Source organism: Narcine bancroftii, chromosome 1 (assembly GCF_036971445.1).
Source record: "Narcine bancroftii isolate sNarBan1 chromosome 1, sNarBan1.hap1, whole genome shotgun sequence".
Lineage (NCBI taxonomy): Eukaryota > Metazoa > Chordata > Chondrichthyes > Torpediniformes > Narcinidae > Narcine > Narcine bancroftii.
In genome coordinates this window covers 333,241,987-333,264,539 of record NC_091469.1, presented here as the reverse complement: position 1 = coordinate 333,264,539, position 22,553 = coordinate 333,241,987, and the positions used below count along the sequence as shown (strand labels likewise).

Below are 22,553 nucleotides of genomic sequence, written 5' to 3'. Positions count from 1 at the left end.
AAATACTGAGTAAGTGTGTTTTGAAGTAAAGTTATTGATGGTTTAACTTTACAGTTAGCCCACATTCTATGCATTTTTTTTTACTATGAATTGAGTTATGGAAGGTAATTTGGTCAACATTCTTGTTAGCAAATTGTTAGCAAAGTTACAAAATCAAATAAATCCAGATAGATAAATAAAATTGATCCAATGTGATAGAACAGAAAATGGAAAATTTTTGGAAAACTCAGCAAGTCAGCATCTGTAGAAAGCAAAGCAATTGGTGCATCAGTACAGGAAATGCTCTGCCCAAGACAACCAGAAGCTACTGAGGGTTGTGAACATAGCTCAACTCATCACACATAAGCACTCCCCCTCCTTTCGCTCCATATACTCCATCCATAACTCCAGCTGCCTTGACTCATCCTACCCTGGCCACACTCTTCACCTTCTCCTGTCAGGAAGAAGAGTCATGAGTGTGAGATCACATACCACTGGATTAGTGGACAGTTTCTTTCCCATTTCAATTCCCCACTCCACTCCCTTGCCAACATCTCTGTCCATGGTCTCATGCACTGCCTGACTGATACTACCTGCAAATTGGAGAAACAACACCTCATATTCTGTCTGGGAACTCTCCAACCAGATGGCATTAATATCTTCTTTCGCGCTCTCTCTCTCTCTCTCTCTCTCTCTCTCTCTATCTCTATCTCTCTCTCTCTCTCTCTCTCTCCCTCTCACCCTTTCCCCCTAAGTCCTTTCCTGCAGTTCTGCATTCACAGAACCACATCCCTCCCCAATCAATTCTCATCTTTCCTCTACTATCCATGTTCAAAGGTCACTGTTGGCCTGTGTTCCTCCTTCCACCAGCCTTTTTATTCTGGTGCCTGCCTGCTTTTTGCTCACACCTTGATGAAAGGCTCAGGGCCAAAACATTGGTTATATACCTTTATCTCCTATGGATGCTGCGAGACCCACCATTATCAGACTCCTGAATGAACCCCATAATAGTAAAAATCTGTTGCCTTTGCTCCATACCAATTGATCTCTCTAACTGCACTACTGAACTGTCTTACTTGTACTATATATGATATATCTGTTGGTATGCTCGCAAAACAACTTCTACTGCATTTTTGATACATGTGACAATAAACCTGAACAATTAATGTTTCAGATGAAAAACACTTCATTAGACCAGAGAAAGAGAGAAACAAGAGAGGGGAGAGTGATGGTTGGGCATTTATTGATAGAGTGAAGTATGTGACAAGTGGGATCAGGTGAACCTTTGATGGCTGTGTAGGTTATTGCTAATGGGGTTCTGGCAGACTGGGGCATGTCCAAAGGCCAGACCTTACATAGAAAGCAAAAAAAAAAGGATAGCAGGGAAAACTAGTTCTTAACTAAGAAAGAGCATATAATATGAAGTTGAAAATTTTGATATTCATTTTGGAAGGCCTCAATGAGCCCAGATGGAAGATGAGATGTTGTTCCTTAAACTTGCAACAGGTTTTGTTAAAACAGCACAGTAGGCCACAGGAAGTAAAACATGAAAGTCTGCAAAATCCATTAATGAAGTAAAATCACAATACTGGAGAAACGCAGCAGGTCAAACAGTGTACTATATATAGCAAAGATAAAGATACATAACCGATGTTTTGGATTTGAGCTCTTCGTCCAAGTATGGAAAAATGTTGGCAGGCGTCCAAACAAAAAGGTATGGGTAGAGAGGAGCATGGTCCCAAAGGCAGGAAGTAATAGGTGGAGAAGGGAGGGAGAGCACAGCAACAAGTAGGGGGAGGAGGGATGGCTAGGTGAATAGGGAGGGAAGGGGGTGGAGAGCTGAAAGGGAAAACGGGGAAATGGAGGGAGAATGGAGAGTAGGTTGGTAGAAACTGGAGAAGTGATGTTAATGCCATCCAGCTGGAGAGTGCCCAGATGGAAAATCAGGTGTTGTTCCTCCAATTTACAAGTGGTCTTGGTGGGATAATACATGAGGCCATGGACAGAAGTGAGTGAGACCCAGAACTGAAATGGTTGGCTACTGGGAGGTCCCTGTCATTAATGCGGACAGAGCGAAGGTGCTCAGTGAAGCGATTTCCTAGACTCTGCCCAGTCTCTCCAATGTAGAGAAGGCCACAAAGGGAGTACCAGATGCATTAAATCAGTCCTGCTGTGACAAAAAGTGACATACATACATAAAGCACAGTAACTGGCCATTTTGGCCCACGAGTCTGTGCCACCCAATTTACACCCCCAATTTATTTTGAATGATGGGAGGAAACTAGAGCCCTTGGAGAAAACCAATGCAGACACAGGGAGACACGTACAAACGCCTTACAGACAGCATGGGGTTCGAACTACGATCCCTATCACTGGCACTGTAAAGACATTGTTCTAACCGCTACACTAACCGTGAAGTTTTGCTTCACTTGAAAGGCCTGTTTGGGACCCCAAACTGTGGTGGGGGAGGAGGTGTGGGCACAAGAGTAGCACTTCCTGTGGCTACAGAGGAAGGTGCCAGTGGAGGGCACCTTGAAACTATGCCCCCCTTGGGTTAGCCATTTCAGCCCTGGGAAAATCCTCTGGACATCCACACTATCAATGCCTCTCATCATCTGGTACACCACTATCAGGTCACTTCTCATCCTTTGTCTCTCCAAGGAGAAAATACCAAGTTCACTCAACATATCCTCATAAGGGATGCTCTCCAATCCAGGCCACATCCTTGTAAATTTCTGCATCCTCTCTACAGCATCTTTTAGGGTCGGCACCAGAACAAATGCTAGAGAGAGGCATTAGCGTTTTCGAGGGGGGCACAGTGGAACGCTCATACACTTGGTCAGCGTGAGGGGTGGTGCTGTTGGATGCTGAGACCTACGTACCTACCAACAAATGTTAACACCATCTACCCCTCTGACATAGGAGATGAGGGCGCTGCTTTTATTGCAACAAGCGTCACTAGGCGCTAGTGACATTTGACACACACTAGTGACATGGCTAGGGGCAGGTCTGATGGCGAGCGATGGCCATGACCATATTGGGGGGGCATTGACTGTGCCAATGACACTCCCACTTGGCGCCAACCCTGGATCTTTCATGTAACGAGGTGACCAGATCTGAGCATATTATTGCAAGTGGCGTCTGACTAAGGTCTTGTCTAGCTGCGACATTACCTCACAGCTCTTGAACTCAATCCCACAGTTAATGAAGGCAAACACTCCCTTGACCTTAACAATACTGTCAACCTGTGAAACAGCTTTGAGTACCCTATGGACACAAACCCCATGATTTCTCAGGTCATCGAGTCTGCTCAATGTCTTCCTATTAACATTATACTTGGCTTCCATCTGCCACTTCTCAGCCCAGCTCTGCAATGTCCCTTTGTAACCTCTGGCAACCCTCTGGACTACCCACTTCTTTTTCATCTGGAAACTTTCTAACCCACCCTTCTACTTCCTCAACCAGATTATTTATATTTTAAAAAAAACACACAAAGGGAAGATGTACGAAAACAGATCCCTGTGGAACATCACTGGTCACTGACTCTTCACATACTTGTAGAATGTCTTGTGGTTTTTCCTTAATTCTTCTCTTCAAAGCCATTTTGTAGCACCTTCTAGCTCTCCTAAGTAATATTGTAAGTTTTTCCCTGGTTCCATTGGAGCCACAGGACATTGACATAAAAGCTTTGTTTTCTTTTCGCGTCACATAACATGAATATTTTTATGTAGTTGGTAGGAGAGAAGTGTGGAAGAAATCAAAACTTGACTGCTTTGCAAAGGAGGGGGGCCCATGGCTAAGGGGGCCATGGCTAATAAAAGGATGAGAATGGCTGGTCTTGAACTCTATCATTTCTTAACCCTCTCATGGTTCATTTATCTTACTATCCTTTCCCTGCCTCACTGAAATATACTAGTGCAGAGCACTATGGGAATATTCTCTGAACATTTGTCAAATTTCTGTTGTACTTTTCCCCAAGAACATCTGCATCATATTTTCCCATACCCCAATTATGGTAAATGGTTTCCGAAGTTGTCTATTCTAGGCCCTTTCCAGCCCTGTAGTAAAGGAGACCATTGTGATTGCTTTCTCTGGAATGTTTGCCCACAGAGAGATCTGACACCTGACCTGGTTCATTTCACAATACCAGGTCAGGCCTATCTACACAGTGTGTCAGGAAACCTTCCTAAACACCTAAAAAATCCCACTCCATCCAAAACCATTCACTCTAAGATGGTGCCAATCAATCAGTTTTTCCACTCACATCCCACTTTAAGTAATCCCTATGCCATTGGTGCTCTGTGATTAGTAAGCGATTGCTTAAGATGGGATGTGAGTGGGAAGGGAAGGCTGAGAATCACTGCTCTAGACCCAATTGTTACTGAAATATTTTGCTTGAGAGAAATTGTCATTGGCCCATTTCCTTTGGAGTTATGAAACCGTGCACATAACAAGTCAATTAGGGACAGTTAAAACAGTGGTTTTCAACCTTTTTTCTTTCCACCCACATACCACCATAAGCAATCCCTTACTAATCACAGAGCACTGATGGCATAGGGAATGATCAAAGTGGTATATGAGTGGAAAAATAAAAGTTGAGAACCACTGCAGTAGACAATTCCTCCACTACTTGCCCCTTTTCTGCAACTGTGATAGTATCCCCGATCTGCAATGCCTTTCCCCTACCTCTTACCTCCCTCCCTGTCCTTTTTTGAAACATCTAAAGCCCACCACATTCAGCAGCCATTCCTATCCCTGAGACAACTAAGTCTCTATAATGGGACACCTATTGACCCACGCTCTGTTCACCTGCTCTATTCCTAATACTCCTTGCATTAAAGTGCACACATTTCAACCCATCCAACTGACTGCATTAAAGTTCCATCCCTGCCTGTCTTTCCTCACAGTGTCACCGCACATTTCAACAACTGCTCCATCATCTGTCCAAACACTCAGGTTTTCTTCCCCTGCCCCCCCCCACCCCCCACCTAGCTAGCTTAAACTCTCCATAACAGCTCTACCAAACCTGCGTGAAAGGATATTGGTTCCTTTGCAGTTCAAGTCCAACCCATTGTTTTTGTACAGGTCATACCTTTCCCAGATAAATAGCAATGATACACAAACCTGATCTCCTGCCTCTGCATCATCTCCTCAGCACATATTGATCTGCCATAACTTCCTATTCTTGCCCTCACTGGCGAGTGCCACAGGCAGCAATCCAGACATTATCACCTTGAGGTCCTGCTCCTTAGTTTCCTTCCGAACTCGCTATATTAACCCTTCAGAACCTCATCACTTTTTGTATCTAAGTCATCGGTACCAATGTGCACCATGACATCTGACTGCGTTGCCCTCCCCTCTCAAGAATTCTGTGGACTTGATCAGAGACATCTCTGCCCCTGACACCTGGGAGTCAACTTGCCATCTGAGAATCAGAATTTATTTATGATCTTGAAGTGTCACAAAATTCTTTTTTTTGCTGCAGCCTCACAGTTGCAAATGTTTATATAAATCATATTATAAAATAAATAAAAATAGTGCAAGAAAAATATAAAGTAAGGCAAGTAAGTTCATTGATTATTTAGCAATCTGATAGCAGAGGGGAAGAAGCTGTCCTTTTGCCGCCGAGTGCTCATCTTCAGACTCCTGTACCTTTTTCCCTATAGAGTGAAGAAGGCAAGGCCGGGGTGGTAGGGGTCCTTGAAGATAGAGGCTGTTTTCTTGTTTCAATCCCTTCCACAGAATCTCCTGTCTTTTTCCTCACCAAGGAATCCCTCATCACTCGCTCTCTTCCTCTCTCCCCTTCCCTTCTGAGCCACAAACCCAGGCTTTGTGAAAGACCTGGCTGCTGCGGCTTTTCCGTGGTAGCTCGTATCCCCAACAGTATTCAAGTTTATATACTTGTTATTGATGGGAAAGACCACAGTGATACCCTACACTGACTGCCTATTCCCTTTCCCTCACCTAACAGTCACCCAGCTATCTGCTTCCTTAGTGTGATTGCCTCCCTATATCTCTTGTCTATCACTCCCTCTGCCTCTCTAATGATCTGTAATTCATCCAGCTCCAGTTCCCTAACTCAGTCCATGTGGAGCTGCAGCTGGATGCAATTATAGTAGGTGGAGTCATGAGGGACAAGCGCTGTGCCAAGTTTCCCACATCCTGTAAGAAGAGCATACTCCTGCCTAGCTGCCATTCCCACTGTTCAGACAGTACAATAATTAGGACCTTACCTGAACTCATCGGATTTTACTTTCTAAGTTCAGTCACTATAACGACTGCTCTGATGTTCTTGGACCCAGCCTTCATTGAGGATTAAAGGAAGCTTCTTCTTGATTTTTTTTCCAATATGGATAGTCCTTGTCTCCAGGCAACCATACAGACTTGACAGGATGAGGATCTTGTAGCAGATAAGCCCAAGAACCCTGGAGTAAAGGATGTGCTGCACGACCATTGGCATTATACAAGGTGGAAATCACATAGAAATGTTCACAGAAACTCCTACACACACAGAAATAGGTAGAGGTGGATATCCGCTCTCTTGTCAAATCCTACCCAGCACCCTCATAAACTCACCACCTCTTATTCCCTCTTACCCAATCCTCCCTGTCTCTGAATCTTTTTTGCCTTCTATCCCATCCCTTAACCTCCTACCACTCCCCACCATTTTCTCTCTTGTGCCCTGCTGCTTACCTTCTTCACCAGGTGCCCACCCTCAAACTGCTTTGGCCTATCCTGTCCTCCCCATGCCCTTCCTCAGTCTTCAACCCTGTGGGAAAACCCCAGATGCTAGAGTAAAATGGTACTCCCTCGACAAAGAGCAATCTGGGTTGGGCATCTCAAGATTGAAGCTATGGTTTCTGTTTGGATTACAGGCACTATGATGGACCCTGGTGCTACCTGGCCTGGTGCAGCAGGGGAGCAAAGCCCACAGAGGGAAAGATAAACTGGTCTTTCAGTAGGAGCCCTTTCCCACCGCCCACCCCCCCCACCCCATCCCATCCCATTCTGTCGACTTGTTCGCTGCAGTGTACAGCCCTGAAGATTGATATAAAAAGGTCCTCTACCAACTTATCCCCATTGCCTTCTGACGACAACATTACACACCCTGGAAGGTGTGGACCTCTTTTCATTTCTCAGGAAGGCAAATAGCAACAATGAAATTCACTATCCCATTCAGAGGAGGAGCACAGACTTAGGCCTTCTAAAGCAAATACCAAGTATCAATACCTCAAATGTGGCATGGTCTAGTTCGAAACAGTGATCACTGTTCCATTGAGTGATTCTCACTAAATAAAGCAGACACCTGGAAAGGTCCCACCATTGCATCGACATGGGTGGACCACACCATTTGTGTGCCTGACATCAAATTTCTGAAGCAAACATTGCTCAGAGGTATATTGTGTATTTAAGGTAGATATTGATAGGTTATTGATTAGCCAGGGCATCAAAGGTTATGGTGAGAAGGCCGGGTAATGGGGCTGAGTAATAAAATGGATCAGCTCATGATTGAATAGCAGGGCAGACTTGATGGACTGAATAGCCTATTTCTGCTCCTATGTCTGTGGTGCATACAATAATCACATCAACATGATGGAGTGATAGAGGAGTCACGTGATGGAGTAGTTGCCAGTAGGAGAATACCAGACTCTCCAGAAAAGAAAAAAATAAAGTGAAGAAAATACAAAGTTCAAGAAATACAAAACATAACAAATAAAAGATAAAGTTGTAGAGAAAAGAAAGAAAATGGCACCCAAGAAGGAAAAAATAAAAACAACAGGGAAAAAAGAAGAAAAGACACCAAAAGAGAAAGGAGAAGGCCTTAACTGCATGAAGCAACAGGGAGCTGTCGTAGAGAAAAGAGCCCGTTCTCCGAGGTTGGTGACAACCCCGCAGAGACACAACCTCCCTGACTGCTGGACTGCAAAAATGGCTCTCTGAGCCAAACAAAAGTGCGCAGTGCACTTACTAAGGAGAAGACCGACGGGAGGGGGGCTCAGCCGAGGAGCGGGCAAACACAACGTGACCAGCTGAGGGATGCCCAACACCAGGGCTCTCAGCTGGAAGAAGAGGAAAGTGACCGGAAAGGGAGTGAAAGGAAAGAAGAGCAGCAGCAGGAGGCCCAACAGATGAGTAGCCCAGAAGAAGAGGACCAACAGCAAGAAGCCAAGCAAGAAAAAGCCCAGCAAAGTGAGACAAGCAACTCATCAGGAAAGTCAGAAGAGACACAGATACAAAGGAGAGAATAAGAAGACACAAACACAGGTACAGACACAGAAGAAGAGGAAGAAGAAGACCAAGATCTGCACAGAGAAATAGAAGGTAAAACAGATGGACAGAGTATAGATAAAGTTTTTTTTTCAAGAACAAATGAGAGCATTAATAGAATGGTTGACATTAGAATTTAGTGAAATGAAAAGAAAAATTAAAAGTACAGAAAATAAAGTGAATAGATTAGAGCTGGTCATGAAAGAAATAGGGAAAAGATTAGAAAATGTGGAAGAACGAGAAATGGCTGTAGAAATGGAAGTGACTTAAGAAGAAAATTGGAAGAAAGTGACAAAAAAGTTAGAGTCATAAGAGTTGTTAGCTCAGAAAATTTATATGTTGGAAAATTATAGTAGGCGAAACAACATAAAAATAGTGGGCCTAAAGGAAGATGAAGAAGGCACAGATATGAAGGAATTTATAAAAGAATGGATCCCAAAGATCCTGGGAATGACAGAAATACAGGAAGGAATGGAAATAGAAAGGGCACACAGAACAGAAGCTCTGAAACCACAGTCACAACAAAAACCAAGATCAGTTTTAGTAAAATTTTTGAGATATACAACAAGAGAAAATATACTGGAGAGGGCAAGGAATAAAATTAGAGAAGACAATAAACCATTGGAATACAGGGGTCAAAAAGTATTTTTTTACCCAGACATAAGTTTTGAACTCTTAAAGAAGAGGAAGGAGTTTAATACAGCAAAATCAATTCTATGGAAAAAAGGCTATAAATTTATGTTAAGATATCCAGCTGTGCTTAAAATATTTATCCCTGGGGAGCAAAACAGACTGTTCTCGGATCCGGAGAAAGCACGAGAATTTGCAGGACGCCTGCAGGACAGAAGGAGAGATGAAGAGATGTAACGAGAACGAAGAATGATGACAAACTACATATAAAGATGTAAAAATAATGTATCAGTAAGAACTAAAGAAGAGAAAGAGAAGGGAAGAAAGGAAATAAGGGGGAAAATAAGAGGGTGAACTTTGTTATATGTGTAAAAAAAAAAGTTTTCTGGAGGGGGTTGGGTGGGAGAGAATAACTGTCACTGCGAAATCAGTTGACGCTTGCAAGCGGGTTCACAATCCAAATGGAGAGGAGAGTTGTGGTTGCCCGGCAAGGGATAAGGGGCAACTCAGAGATGGGGGGGGGGACATTTGGGGCTAAGGGAATATTGGATGTGGGAGTTGTTGAAGTATTTTATGTTATAAATATGTTGTTATACATTGAGTTTAAAAAGAGAAAACTGAGAGATGAAAATGCAGAAAAGGGGAATGGTGGTGGTGAGGAAGTGAAAATGAGGTATAAACAGGATATGAAATAGCCATGTTGAATTATATGACTATAAATATTAATGGAATACATAACCAAATTAAACATAAGAGGCTATTAAATTTACTGAAAAAAGAAAAAATAGACATAGCATTTGTGCAGGAAACGCATCTAACTGAAGTGTAACATAATAAATTAAAGAGAGACTGGTTAGGGCACGTAACAGCAGCATCATATAATTTAAAAGCTAGAGGTCTCTTCTCTCTTTGGCTTGGCTTCGCGGACGAAGATTTATGGAGGGGGTAAAAAGTCCACGTCAGCTGCAGGCTCGTTTGTGGCTGACAAGTCCGATGCGGGACAGGCAGACACGATTGCAGCGGTTGCAAGGGAAAATTGGTTGGTTGGGGTTGGGTGTTGGGTTTTTCTTCCTTTGCCTTTTGTCAGTGAGGTGGGCTCTGCGGTCTTCTTCAAAGGAGGTTGTTGCCCGCCAAACTGTGAGGCGCCAAGATGCACGGTTTGAGGCGATATCAGCCCACTGGCGGTGGTCAATGTGGCAGGCACCAAGAGATTTCTTTAGGCAGTCCTTGTACCTTTTCTTTGGTGCACCTCTGTCACAGTGGCCAGTGGAGAGCTCGCCATATAACACGATCTTGGGAAGGCGATGGTCCTCCATTCTGGAGACGTGACCCACCCAGCGCAGCTGGATCTTCAGCAGCGTGGACTCGATGCTGTCGACCTCTGCCATCTCGAGTACTTCGACGTTAGGGATGAAAGCGCTCCAATGGATGTTGAGGATGGAGCGGAGACAACGCTGGTGAAAAGCTAGAGGTGTAGCTATATTAATTAATAAAAATAGAGGAGGAAATAATAGATCCAGCAAGGAGGTATGTAATGATAAAGTGTCAGATATATTCAGAACTCTGGAATTTGGTCAATATATATGCACCTAATGAAGAGGATCAAAAGTTTATGCAAGATTTTTTTTGAAGATTGTAGATACGCAAGGGAATATATATTGATAGGAGGGGATTTTAACCTTAATTTGGATCCAATGTTGGATAAAACTGGACAAAAGACAAGCAAAAATAATAAAGTGGCCAAATTTATGGTTAAATCAATGCAGGAAATGAAGCTTATGGATATATGGAGGAGGCAGCACCCAAGAGAGGAGGAATACTCATATTATTCGAGTAGGCATAAAACATACTCAAGGATTGATATGTTTTTGTTGTCTGCCCATATGCAAGGGAGAGTTAGGAAAAATGAATATAAAGCTAGACTACTATCAGATCATTCACCCCTATTATTAGCAATAGAAGTGGAGGACATCCCACTAAGAACATATAGATGGAAGTTAAAATCCATGCTAATTAAAAGGCAGGAATTCAGAGAGTTTATTGAATGCCAAATTAAAATAAAATTAAATTTTGAAATAAAGTGAAGAAAATTAAAATTTGAAATAAATATGGAATCAGTGAAAGACAAATTTATATTATGGGATGCAATGAAACCCTTCATCAGAGGGCAGATAATAAGTTATGTAACTAAGATAAAAAAGGACTACAATCAGGAAATAGAACAGTTGGAAAGGGAGATAGTAAGTACAGAAAAGGAACTAGCAACAAGGGATGATATAACAAAAAGAGAATTGGCGGAAAAAAAAATAAAGTACGAAACATTACAAACGTATAAGGTGGAGAAGAACATAATGAAAATAAAGCAAAAGTATTATGCACTAGGAGAAAAAACACACAAAATATTAGCCTGGAAACTTATAACAGAGCAAGCTAAAAGAACTGTATTGGCATCAAGGAAAAAAGACAAATAAATTACATATAATCCAATGGAGATTAATGAGAACTTTAAGGAATTTCATGAACAATTATACCAAACTGAGAATGAGGGGAAAGATGATAAAATAGAAGAGTTTTTAGCTAAAATTGAACTGCCAAAATTGCAAGAAGTGGAACAAAACAATGATAAAACTATTTGAAATAGAGGAAGTACAGGATATATTAAAAACAGCTGCCAAACAATAAAATGCCTGGAGTGGATGGATTCCCAATAGAATTCTATAAAACATTTAAAGAGTTATTAATTCCTCCTCTCCTGGAAGTAATGAACCAGGTAGAAGAAACACAAAACTTGCCAGATTCATGTAAGACAGCAATAATTACAGTAATACCAAAGACGGGGAAGGATCCACTAACACCAGCATCATTTAGACCAATATCTCTACTTAATTCAGATTATAAGATAATAGCAAAATTATTAGCAAACAGATTGGCCAACTGTGTACCAAAAGTAGTAAAACAAGATCAAACTGGATTTATTAAGAAAAGACAAACAGCAGATAATGTCTGTAAATTTATTGATCTAATTCATGCAGTTCAAAGAAATAAGATGCCAACAGTTGCCTTTGCTTTAGACACAGAAAAAGCCTTTGACAGGGTAGAATGGAATTATTTATTCAAAGTATTACAGAGGTTCAATCTAACAGAAAAATATATTAATTGGATTAAAGTATTATATAATGGACCATTGGTGAAGGTAACAGTAAATGGATATATATTGAACCAATTTAAATTAAGTAGGTCAACAAGGCAGGAATGTCCATTATCTCCCTCACTGTTCGCTTTAGCAATAGAACCATTGGCAGAACTGATAAGAACAGATAATAAAATAAAAGGGATAAAAATAAAGGAGAAGGAGTGTAAAATCAGTCTATTTGCAGATGACATCATAGTATACATAAAAGAACCAGAAATATCAATAAAAGAACTATATAAGAAATTGAAGGAGTATGGAGAAATATCGGGGTACAACATCGACACAAATAAAAGTGGTGATGCCAATAAGTAATGCGGATTATACAGAATTTAAAAAAGAATCACCATTTAAATGGCAAACACAAGCAATCCGATACCTAGGTATTAGGTTAGATAATAATTTAAGACACTTGTAGAAATTAAATTATCAGCCACTAATAAAGAAATTGCAGGAAGACTTTGTCTTAGAACATTGGAAAGAATTACCACTAATGTTGATAGGGAGGGTAAATTGCATTAAAATGAATGTCTTCCCAAGGATACAATACTTATTTCAATCGTTACCAATTCCCTGAACAGAGGAATTATTTAATGAACTAAAGAGAATAATAAGGAAATTTTTATGGAAAGGGTGGAAACCGAGGATAGCATTAGATAAATTAACAGAGAGGTACAACCAAGGTGGTTTGCAGTTACCAAACTTTAAAAATTATTATAGAGCAGCGCAATTAAGGTATTTATCAGATTTTTATCAGACAAGGGAAAAACCAGACTGGACTAAGATAGAGCTAGATAAAATAGGGGATAAGGTACCGGAACATATACTTTATAAGTGGGATGAAAAGCTGGTACGATATAAAAGCTCACCAGTATTGCATCATTTACTCAATATATGGAAGAAGATTCACTTAGAAAGGAAAAAACAAATTACCAAATACTAAAATTATTATTGATGCAAAATCAGCTAATCCCTTTTACAATAGATAACCTTTCCTTTAGAGAATGGGAGAAAAAAGGAATTAAAAGAATCAAAAATTGTTTTTGGGAAATAATTTATTAACATTTGAACAATTGAAGTATAAATATGGAATAACTCATGGTACAATGTTTGCATACCATCAACTGAAAGCCTACTTAAAGGATAAATTGGGAAACAGACTGAGATTACCAGAAGGAAGCAGCTTAGAGTATGTGATTACAGACAATGATAATTAAAAGATTTATAACGAACATGTACATCAAGCTGCAAGATAAGGAAAATTATGAAATAAGCTATAAACCCAAACAAAAATGGGAAAAAGATTTAAACATAAAGATAAAAAATGAAACATGGGAAAAGTTATGTTCTGGAACTATGAAGAATATAATAAACACAAGGTTATGCATGATACAGTATAATTGGTTACATAGGTTATATATCATGCCCCAAAAATTAAATAAATGGGATCCAACATTATCAGATAGATGTTTTCGCTGTAAGAAGGAAATGGGAACAACAGTACATGCAATTTGGGCATGTGAGCAAGTGAAAAAGTTTTTGGAAGATCTAAATCAGATATTAAATAAAATCACAAAAAGCAACATACCAAAAAATCCAGAGATCTTTCTTCTAAGTAATATAAGAAGTAAACAATTAGCCCTCAAACTGGATGAAGCACAAAAAAGATTTATTATGATAGACTTAACTGTAGCAAAAAAATGTATAATGTCAACTTGGAAATCAGAAGAGAGCCTGAGAGTACAGCAATGGTTCATGGAAATGAATAAATGTATTCCATTGGAAAAAATAACATATAATTTAAAAAATAAAGTCACATTATTTGAACAAATTTGCGAACCATACATGGAACATAACAGAGAGGGCTTGCCTCGGATCTCCACCCCCTAAAATAAGAAGACAAAATGACTTAATCCAGTGTGTAAAAGTAGATTACACATTTTTTTTTTTATTTTTCATTGTGTGATGACATTGTTTAATGGTTTTATTGTATTGTATATGTTGAATGTTTATTGGTTTTGGAGGGGGGATGGAAGGTAGGTGGGGGAAAAGGGGGAGAAAATGCCACTGTATTTTTAAGAGGGAAATATTTGTATGCATTTTGGTTGATATTGTTCACAGTGTGAAAAATAAAAAATTATAAAAAAACATGATGGAGTGATTAAATGGCTTTAATTACCAATAACCTGAGCATTACTGATACACTATTTGAACAGGTTACAGGTTCAGGAGCAAGAGGGGGCAAGTTTGGGCATGCCAGCCTTTATTGGAAAATCCGGGAGGAGCTAAGGGAGGGGTTAAGGAAGGTCAGGTAGGTTCAGAATGGCTAGTCCATACTTCTATACAAATACCTTTCACCACAATGTCTTATGGTTTTATATGACGAACTGAACTGAGGAAATTAATCAAGGATGACTGAAAGCCTACTCAACAAATTGCAACTTCCCCACTGACCTGTGGCGGCAGTGCCTCGTGACTGGCTCAAAATAGAGAAGTAGCATTGGGGTGGCTTTGAAAACCTTGACTATTTGTTAGAAGTACCCAGCAGTTTAGAGTAATTGACAGCAGGAACACGTCTTTCCCAAACAGCGCATCCACACAACCCATTAATCTCCTGCCCCATCTATAGGGAAAGTCCAAAAATCCTACATTGGTTTCATCAGTTACCTCTGAACCCTAGAACTTTGATGGAAGCACATTGTCTTTGATCCTAAAAGACTATACATGAAAATTAAGTGACATTTGGCAATAAGCTGATCACCTGTGCTCAATTTGGATTTTACTTGGGCTTCTCTACTCCAGACATAATCATAGCATTGATCCAAATTAATCAAGGTACTGAATTCCAGAGAATGACATGAGACTTCTTAAGAGAAGTAAAGGAGTGCTGGTTCAGCTGAAGTCAACAGACACCGAGAGGGAAACACTCCAATTATCACACAAAAGCTGGCAGTTGGCGGTGTTCATCAATCATCCAAGTCCTAGGACATCATTGAAATAAATCTACTGCGTCGTATCCTATCTTCACCTGCTTCACCGATGACTTTTTTTCTGTCATAATGTTAGAAGAAAGAAGGGTGCTTATTGATCATTCCACTATTTCATTCAGACCTCTTTAGAAGATGAACGAAACCACGTCTGCATGCGACAACATTCAAGCATGGCCTACTGAGTAGTAAGTAACACTCATGTCATAGAAGTGCCAGCCAATAACCAGCTCCAACAAGAAAGCGTCTGCACATTTGCCTTTAACTATTGGCAATGTTACCATCAGTAAATTTTCTCCCTCAACGAAAATTTGCCTTTACAGCAAGCAAAAGTTGAAGTATAATGTGTACAATAATTTTTTTTAAATATTATTACATGACAATAAAAGGAACATTGAAATCAAATGTCCAGAGACTCAACTGGATCTGCCACTTAAGACTGCATCTCTAAGACCAGATGAGAGGCTGGATATCCTGAATCACCTCCTGACACTTCCAAAGACTTGCTAGCATCTAGAATTCAGATTTATTGTCAAGAGTATATACATGACATCACATACAACCCTGAGATTTTTTTCTGTAGGCAAAGCAGAGTTACCACTTATTGGTAGTGCAAAAAAAACTACACTGCATATAGGTGTAAACAATTAAAGAACTGTAAACAGATAATGAATGTAAATAAACTGCAATAGAGAGAATTTTTAAAAATCAATAAAATGCGCAAGTAAAAGTCCTTAAATGAGTCTCTGATTGAGTATGCTGTTGAGGAGTCTGATGGTGGAGGAGTAGCAGCTGTTCTTGAATCTGGTGGTGAGTCTTGTGGCACCCGTACCTCTTTCCTAAAGGCGGCAGCATGAACAGAGCATGTGCTGGAAGGTGTGGGTCTTTGATGATTGCTGCTACTCTCTGACGGCAGTATTTCCTGTAATTGTTCTTGATAGTGTGGAGGATTTTGCCTGTGATGTCATGGGCTGTGTCCACTGGCTTTTGAAGGGGTTTACCAAAGGAAATGGTCACACTAAACAAATGAGACTCTCATTTGTACAAAACAAAGTCTATTTATTGATTTAGATAATAATACTTGTCCTGCATATGTATTATTTGTCTGTATGTGTATTATGTCTGGTTGTGCATCTGCATGTTTTTGCACTGTGGACCAGAGAACACTTTCGTCAGGTTGTTCTTGTACAATTGGATGACCATAAACTTAATTTGACCTGCCTTTCACTCAGGGGTATTGGTGTCCCCATACCAGACTGTGATTCAGCTGGTCACACATACACCTGAAGAAATTTGCCAGGGTTTCTGGTGTCATACCAACCTCTGCATGCTCCTGAGGAAGTAGAGGCACTGACGTGCTTTGTTTATGATGCCATTAGTGTGTTGGGTACAGGAAAGAACCTCTGAGGTAGTGACTCCCAAGAATTTAAATTTGCTCACTCACTCCGCCTCTGATCCCTCAATGATCACTGGTTTGTATACCTAGAAGACACAAGTAAGGACTATAATACAATACACTGTACTTAGCTGTATGAGTATGGGTCCAACATTTCTCGAGAGGTTCGTCACCATCCACAATAAAGCACCCTGCGTGATTAGCAACCGATCCACTAACCTGCATATTCATTCCCTCTACCCTATATGCTCCCTGCTGCAGCTACTTGATAAGGCTACACTAATAGCCCCTCAACAACTCCACCTTCTACTGCCAAGAGTACCAGACACATTGGAAAATCACCTCCTATAGGTGCTCTGCAAGGTAGGTGCCATCCTTATATGGAATATATCTCTGCTTCTATTGTTGGCGTAGGATCTAAATTTTGCACCTTTGCAAATGTATTGTGGGAGTACCTTCACTTATTGTACTGGAGAAATTCAAGAAACTAACTCACCACCATCTCAAGGACAAAAAATGGGGATTGGCCTTGAAAATCAGATATAAACAGGGGCGACTGGAAAATTTCTCCATTAATGTTATTTTGCTGAATTATGAGTGCTTACAGAATAAATGTTTAATGTACAATCCATAATATACCAAAGATACTGTCAGCAAAGGTACCAAGATGGTTGGGGGGTAGGGGATAGGATGAGGTCTGGGTCTATATTTGATGGTGTATGTGAATACTTATGTTTATGGTTTTGCTATAAAGGGGAGGGGGGAACAATGTACATCTGTATAATGTGAACAAATTTGTTTTTGATGCTCAATAAATATATTTTGGAAAATAAATGTTGTCCTTGCCAATGGCACCAAGATGTCAGTAAATACATTTGATGTTTCTGGAGCAATTTGAAGGGATAGCCTTGTAATCTATAATATGGCGAGATATATATGGTGTCTTTTTTTTAAAGGTTCATGTTGATTCCCAGAGATGGTTTGGGTGATTTAATGAGCTTATAACTTTTCTTTTAATTGGCAATCATGCATATGAATTGATTCCTCTGTTTTGTAGTAGGTATCGAGAACACGGGTTAGAAAAAGTATGTCTTTCGACGAAATCCATATCGATTCCAAAGAACTGATTGAGAAGCATCCCATGGATAGTGGAGGATTTGGAATGGTTTCATTATGCCACAGGAAAAATCATGGACTCGTTGTTTTAAAAACAGTATATACAGGACCACAGCGTATGGAGTAAGTTCAGTGTGAATACACAGCTTATTCTTTGCAAAGTTCTCTCACTTTCAGGGATGGTCATAAAATCATTGAATAACTCATCATGACGACTTTGAACTATTGTCATATATATGTACAATGTGCAGATGCACCGAAAGTCTCACTTGCTTTAGCTGTACACAAACCTCAATAGTATAAATTAACTAATAATACAAAATAACAGTTAGATAAATAGTCACAGTTGTAATTAGTGCAAAAACAAGTGATTCAATAATGCAGATAGGTCTTTTGGCAATCTTGTTCGTTGATGGTAGGGTAGTATGGAAGTCTCTTGGTAATAAATGATACAATGTTTACACTAAGATGCTTTTTGTATACAAACTTTGACTTGTTTTAGGGATATTTGGCTTGTGTTGGTCTTTCTGTATTCCCTTTTGTGCAACATAACAGTGCAGGTAGTAGTACCACCTACCTCATTGGTGCAGCAACCTCAAGGGATACCTGTGTGGTGTTTGCATCTTCTACCTTTGTCCATGTGGGTTCCCTATGAATGTTTTTGTTTCCTCCCATGCCCCAAAGACACACAGCATAACAGTGTAAATTGCCTCTAATGTGTAGCTGAATTATAGAATCCAAGGAGAATTTATGAGAATGTGGGGAGAATTTTAAAAATGAAATTAGTGATGATGTTTTGACTCGAGGCTAAAGGACCTATTTCCATGCTGAATGACACTAATTGGGTTTTGTAATTCAAGTTTATGAATTATTTTGTAATTTTCCTTTTCCCTTATTGTTAATAAAACTGTGCCTGGAGATCACAGCTTTAACTTTTTGTTCTAATCCTTCTGCACAGCCTGGTACTGGTTATTTCATTGATCAGTTTGGATACTTAAAGGTGATCTCAAAATTGATCACATTTGATCTTCACACAACCTTCCCCTATCAACTTCCTGTAATGTGCACATTTAGGATTGTGTTGTGGGATGCCAGAACATTTTACTCCGAGGTTAAGGCAACTGGAAAAAACTAGTCCAAGCATCTCAGGACAACTTTGTACTTCTTCAAAAAGCCCTTGATATAGGTAACAACCAGAACTTGTAACATTGGTGCATTTAATTGAAAGCAAGCATAAGGGTTTCCACACAACTTTATGGTGGATTTGGGATGTCAAGGGTGTTTGTTTGTTCCATAAATAGGTAATGAAGTTGGACGAAGTCACGTGATGGAGTAGTGACCGGTAAGAAAATACCAGCCCTCTCCAGAAAAGTAAAAAAAAGGTAGAGAAAAAACAAAGTCACTAACACAGAAACCATATCAAATTGAAAGTGGAAGTGTGGAGAAAATGGCAGCAAAGAAAGAAAAACCAAAAACAACGGGAAGAAAAGAAGAAGGAAGGATGTCGGAAGAGGAAGGTGAAGGCCTTACCGGTACGAGGAGGCCCGCCGTGGAGAGAGAAGCCCGTTCCCTGAGGTCAGTGGAAACCCCGAACTCAGGACTACAAAGATGGCTCACGGAGCCAAACACAAGTGCGCAACCGCGCATGCGGGAATCCTTGTGCATGCGCGATCCACAAGACAAAAACAACACCGATGGGAGGGGGGGACCAGCTGAGGAGTAAATCTCCACAGCTGTAACATACAAGTATAGCACGACAGCAAGACTCTCAACAGGAAAACAGAAAATAACGAGAGCAAGAAGGAAGAGAATAAAAATAGGAAATCAAAGAAACAACAGATGACCAACCCAGAGGAAGAAGACCAACACCAAGACACTTTTAATAAAAATAAGAAGAACAAAAATACCCAACAAAATAAAATAAACAACCCATCAAGAAAATTAGAAGAGACAGAGGTAAAGGACACAGATCCTGGAGTCGACTCAGAAGAAGAGGAGGAAGAACACAGAGAAATGGAAGATGAAGGGAAGGGACAGTACGTGGATAAATTTTTTTTAAAGAATATATGGAAACAGTAGAAGAATGGCAGACGCAAGAATTCAGTGAAATAAAAAGAAGAATAAAAAGTACAGAAGAAAAAGTGAATAGATTAGAGATGATAATGACAGAAATAGGAAAAAGAGTAGACAAGGTGGAAGAACGAGAAACAGCCATAGAAATGGAGGTAGATGACTTAAAAAAGAATCTGATAAAAAAGTTAAAGAAACACAGGAGCTGTTAGCTCAGAAGATAGATATAATGGAAAATTATAATAGAAGAAACAATATAAAGATAGTGGGCCTTAAGGAAGATGAAGAAGGCAAAAATATGAAAGAATTTATAAAAGAATAGATCCCAGGGTCCTAGGAAGACCAGAATTACAGGAAGAAATGGAAATAGAAAGGGCACACAGAACATTAGCCCCTAAACCACAACCACAACAAAAACCAAGATCCATTCTAGTAAAATTCCTAAGATATACAACAAGAGAAAATATATTGGAGAAGGCAATGAAAAAAATAAGAGAAGACAAAAAACCACTGGAATACAAGGGTCAAGAAATTTTTTTTTCTATCCAGATATAAGTTTTGAACTCCTGAAGAAGAGGAAGGAGTTCAATGCAGCAAAAACGACCCTATGGAAAAAAGGTTATAAATTTATGTTAAAATACCCAGCGCTACTTAAAATAGTTATCCCGGGGCAGCAAAGCAAACTATTCTCGGATCCGGAAAAAGCACGAAAATTTGCAGAACAACTACAAAACAGACAGAGAGATGAAGAGATGTAACGAGAACAAAAATGACAACTATATATATCTAAAAAATAGAGTATAAGTAAGAACTAAGAAGGGAAGAAAGGACGTAAGGAGGGAATTAAGAGAGTGACCTTTGTTATATATGAAGATTAAAATCTTTTCTGGGGGGGCTGGGTGGGGAAGAATAACAGTCACTGCGAAATCAGTTGACGCTTGCGAGCGGATTCGCAAATCCAAATGGAGAGGGGAGATGTGGTTGCCCGACAAGGGACAAAGGGCAACTCAGAAAGGGGAGGGACTATTGGGGTTAAAGGAATTTTAGATATGAGAATAGTGGAAATATTTTATGTTTTAGAAATGTTGTCTTATATGTTCAAAAAAAGAAAGCAGAAATGGATAAGAAGGGAAGGTGGTGATGAGGAAACAGAAAGGAAAGATAAACAAAGTATGAAATGACTATGTTGAACTATATGACTTTAAATATTAATGGAATACATAACCAAATCAAAAGGAAGAAACTGTTAAATTTACTGAAAAAAGAAAAAAATTGATATAGCATTCGTACAAGAAACACATCTAACTGAATTGGAAAACAAGAAATTAAAGAGAGACTGGATAGGACATGTAACAGCAGCATCATATAATTCAAAAGCCAGAGGAGTAGCTATATTAATCAATAAAAATGCACCAATCAAAATAGAAGAGGAAATAATAGATCCAGCAGGGAGATATGTAATGATAAAATGTCAGATATATTCATAATTTTGGAATTTACTCAATGTATACTCACCTAATGAAGATGATGAAAAATTTATGCAAGATATCTTTTTGAAGATAGCAGATACACAAGGGAACATACTAATAGGAGGGGATTTTAACCTTAATTTGGACTCAAACATGGATAAAACTGGAAAAAAAACTAACAGAAAGAATAAAGTAACCAAATTTATAATTAAATCGATGCAAGAAATGCAACTTTTGGATATGGAAGAAACAACACCCAAAGGAAAAGGAATATTCATATTATTCGGGTAGACACAAAACATACTCAAGGATAGACCTATTCCTGTTATCAGCCCACATTCAAGGGAGAGTTAGGAAAATGGAATATAAAGCTAGATTATTATCGGATCACTCACCCCTGTTATTGGCAATAGAGCTAGAGGACATCCCACCAAGAATGTATAGATGGAAATTAAACTCCATGCTACTTAAAAGACAGGATTTTAGAGAATTCATTGAACGACAACTTAAAATGTACTTTGAAATAAATACGGAATCAGTGAAAGATAAGTTTATACTATGGGACGCAATGAAAGCATTCATCAGAGGGCAAATAATAAGTTATGGAACTAAGATGAAGAAGGACTACAATCGGGAAACAGAACAGTTGGAAAGGGAAATAACAAATACAGAAAAAGAATTAGCAATAAAGGAAGATACAACTAAAAGAAGAGAATTGGCAGACAAAAAAATAAAATATGAAACACTACAAACATATAAGGTGGAGAAGAACATAATGAAGACAAAACAGAAATATTATGAGCGAGGAGAAAAAAACGCACAAAATTCTAGCGTGGCAGCTTAAGACAGAACAAACTAAAAGAATAGTATTGGCATTAAGGAAAAGGGACAAACAAATTACATATAATCCAATGGAGATCAATGAAAACTTAAGGGAATTCTACGAACAACTATATCAAACTGAAAACAAAGGGAAAGAAGACAAAATAGATGAATTTCTAACTATTATTGAACTACCAAAATTACAAACAGAGGAGCAAAATAAATTAATAAAACCATTTGAAATAGAAGAATTACAGGAGATATTAAAAAAAACTACCGAACAATAAAACACCAGGAGAGGATGGACTCCCAATAGAATTCTATAAAACATTTAAAGACTTATTAATTCCTCCCCTCCTGGAAGTAATCAACCAGATTGATAAAACACAAAACATACCAGATTCATGCAAAACAGCAATAATTACAAAGACGGGGAAAGATCCACTTGCACCAGCGTCATATAGACCAATATCTCTACTTAACACAGATTATAAGATAATAGCTAAACTATTAGCAAACAGATTGGCCGACTATGTACCAAAAATAGTAAATCTAGACCAAACTGGATTTATTAAAAAAAGACAAACAATGGACAATATCTGTAAATTTATTAACTTAATTCATGC

At 39.3% G+C, this 22,553-nt stretch overlaps 1 protein-coding gene across 7 annotated transcripts in view; it reads left to right on the top strand.

Moving 5' to 3' along the window:
- Positions 1–22,553, top strand: part of ripk1l (receptor (TNFRSF)-interacting serine-threonine kinase 1, like) — a 97,437-nt gene that overhangs the window by 13,724 nt on the left and 61,160 nt on the right. For 3 of the 7 annotated variants that reach the window (XM_069909082.1, XM_069909013.1, XM_069909021.1), the window contains exons 2-3: positions 16,712–16,813; positions 17,508–17,689. In XM_069909082.1, coding sequence (XP_069765183.1) covers positions 17,538–17,689 — 152 coding nt within the window. In that variant the 5' untranslated portion in view covers positions 16,712–16,813; positions 17,508–17,537. Of the gene's footprint in view, positions 1–15,176; positions 15,243–16,711; positions 16,814–17,507; positions 17,690–22,553 lie in introns of those variants that run through there. The other 4 variants (XM_069909031.1, XM_069909041.1, XM_069909047.1 and 1 more) reach the window with 4 other exon arrangements.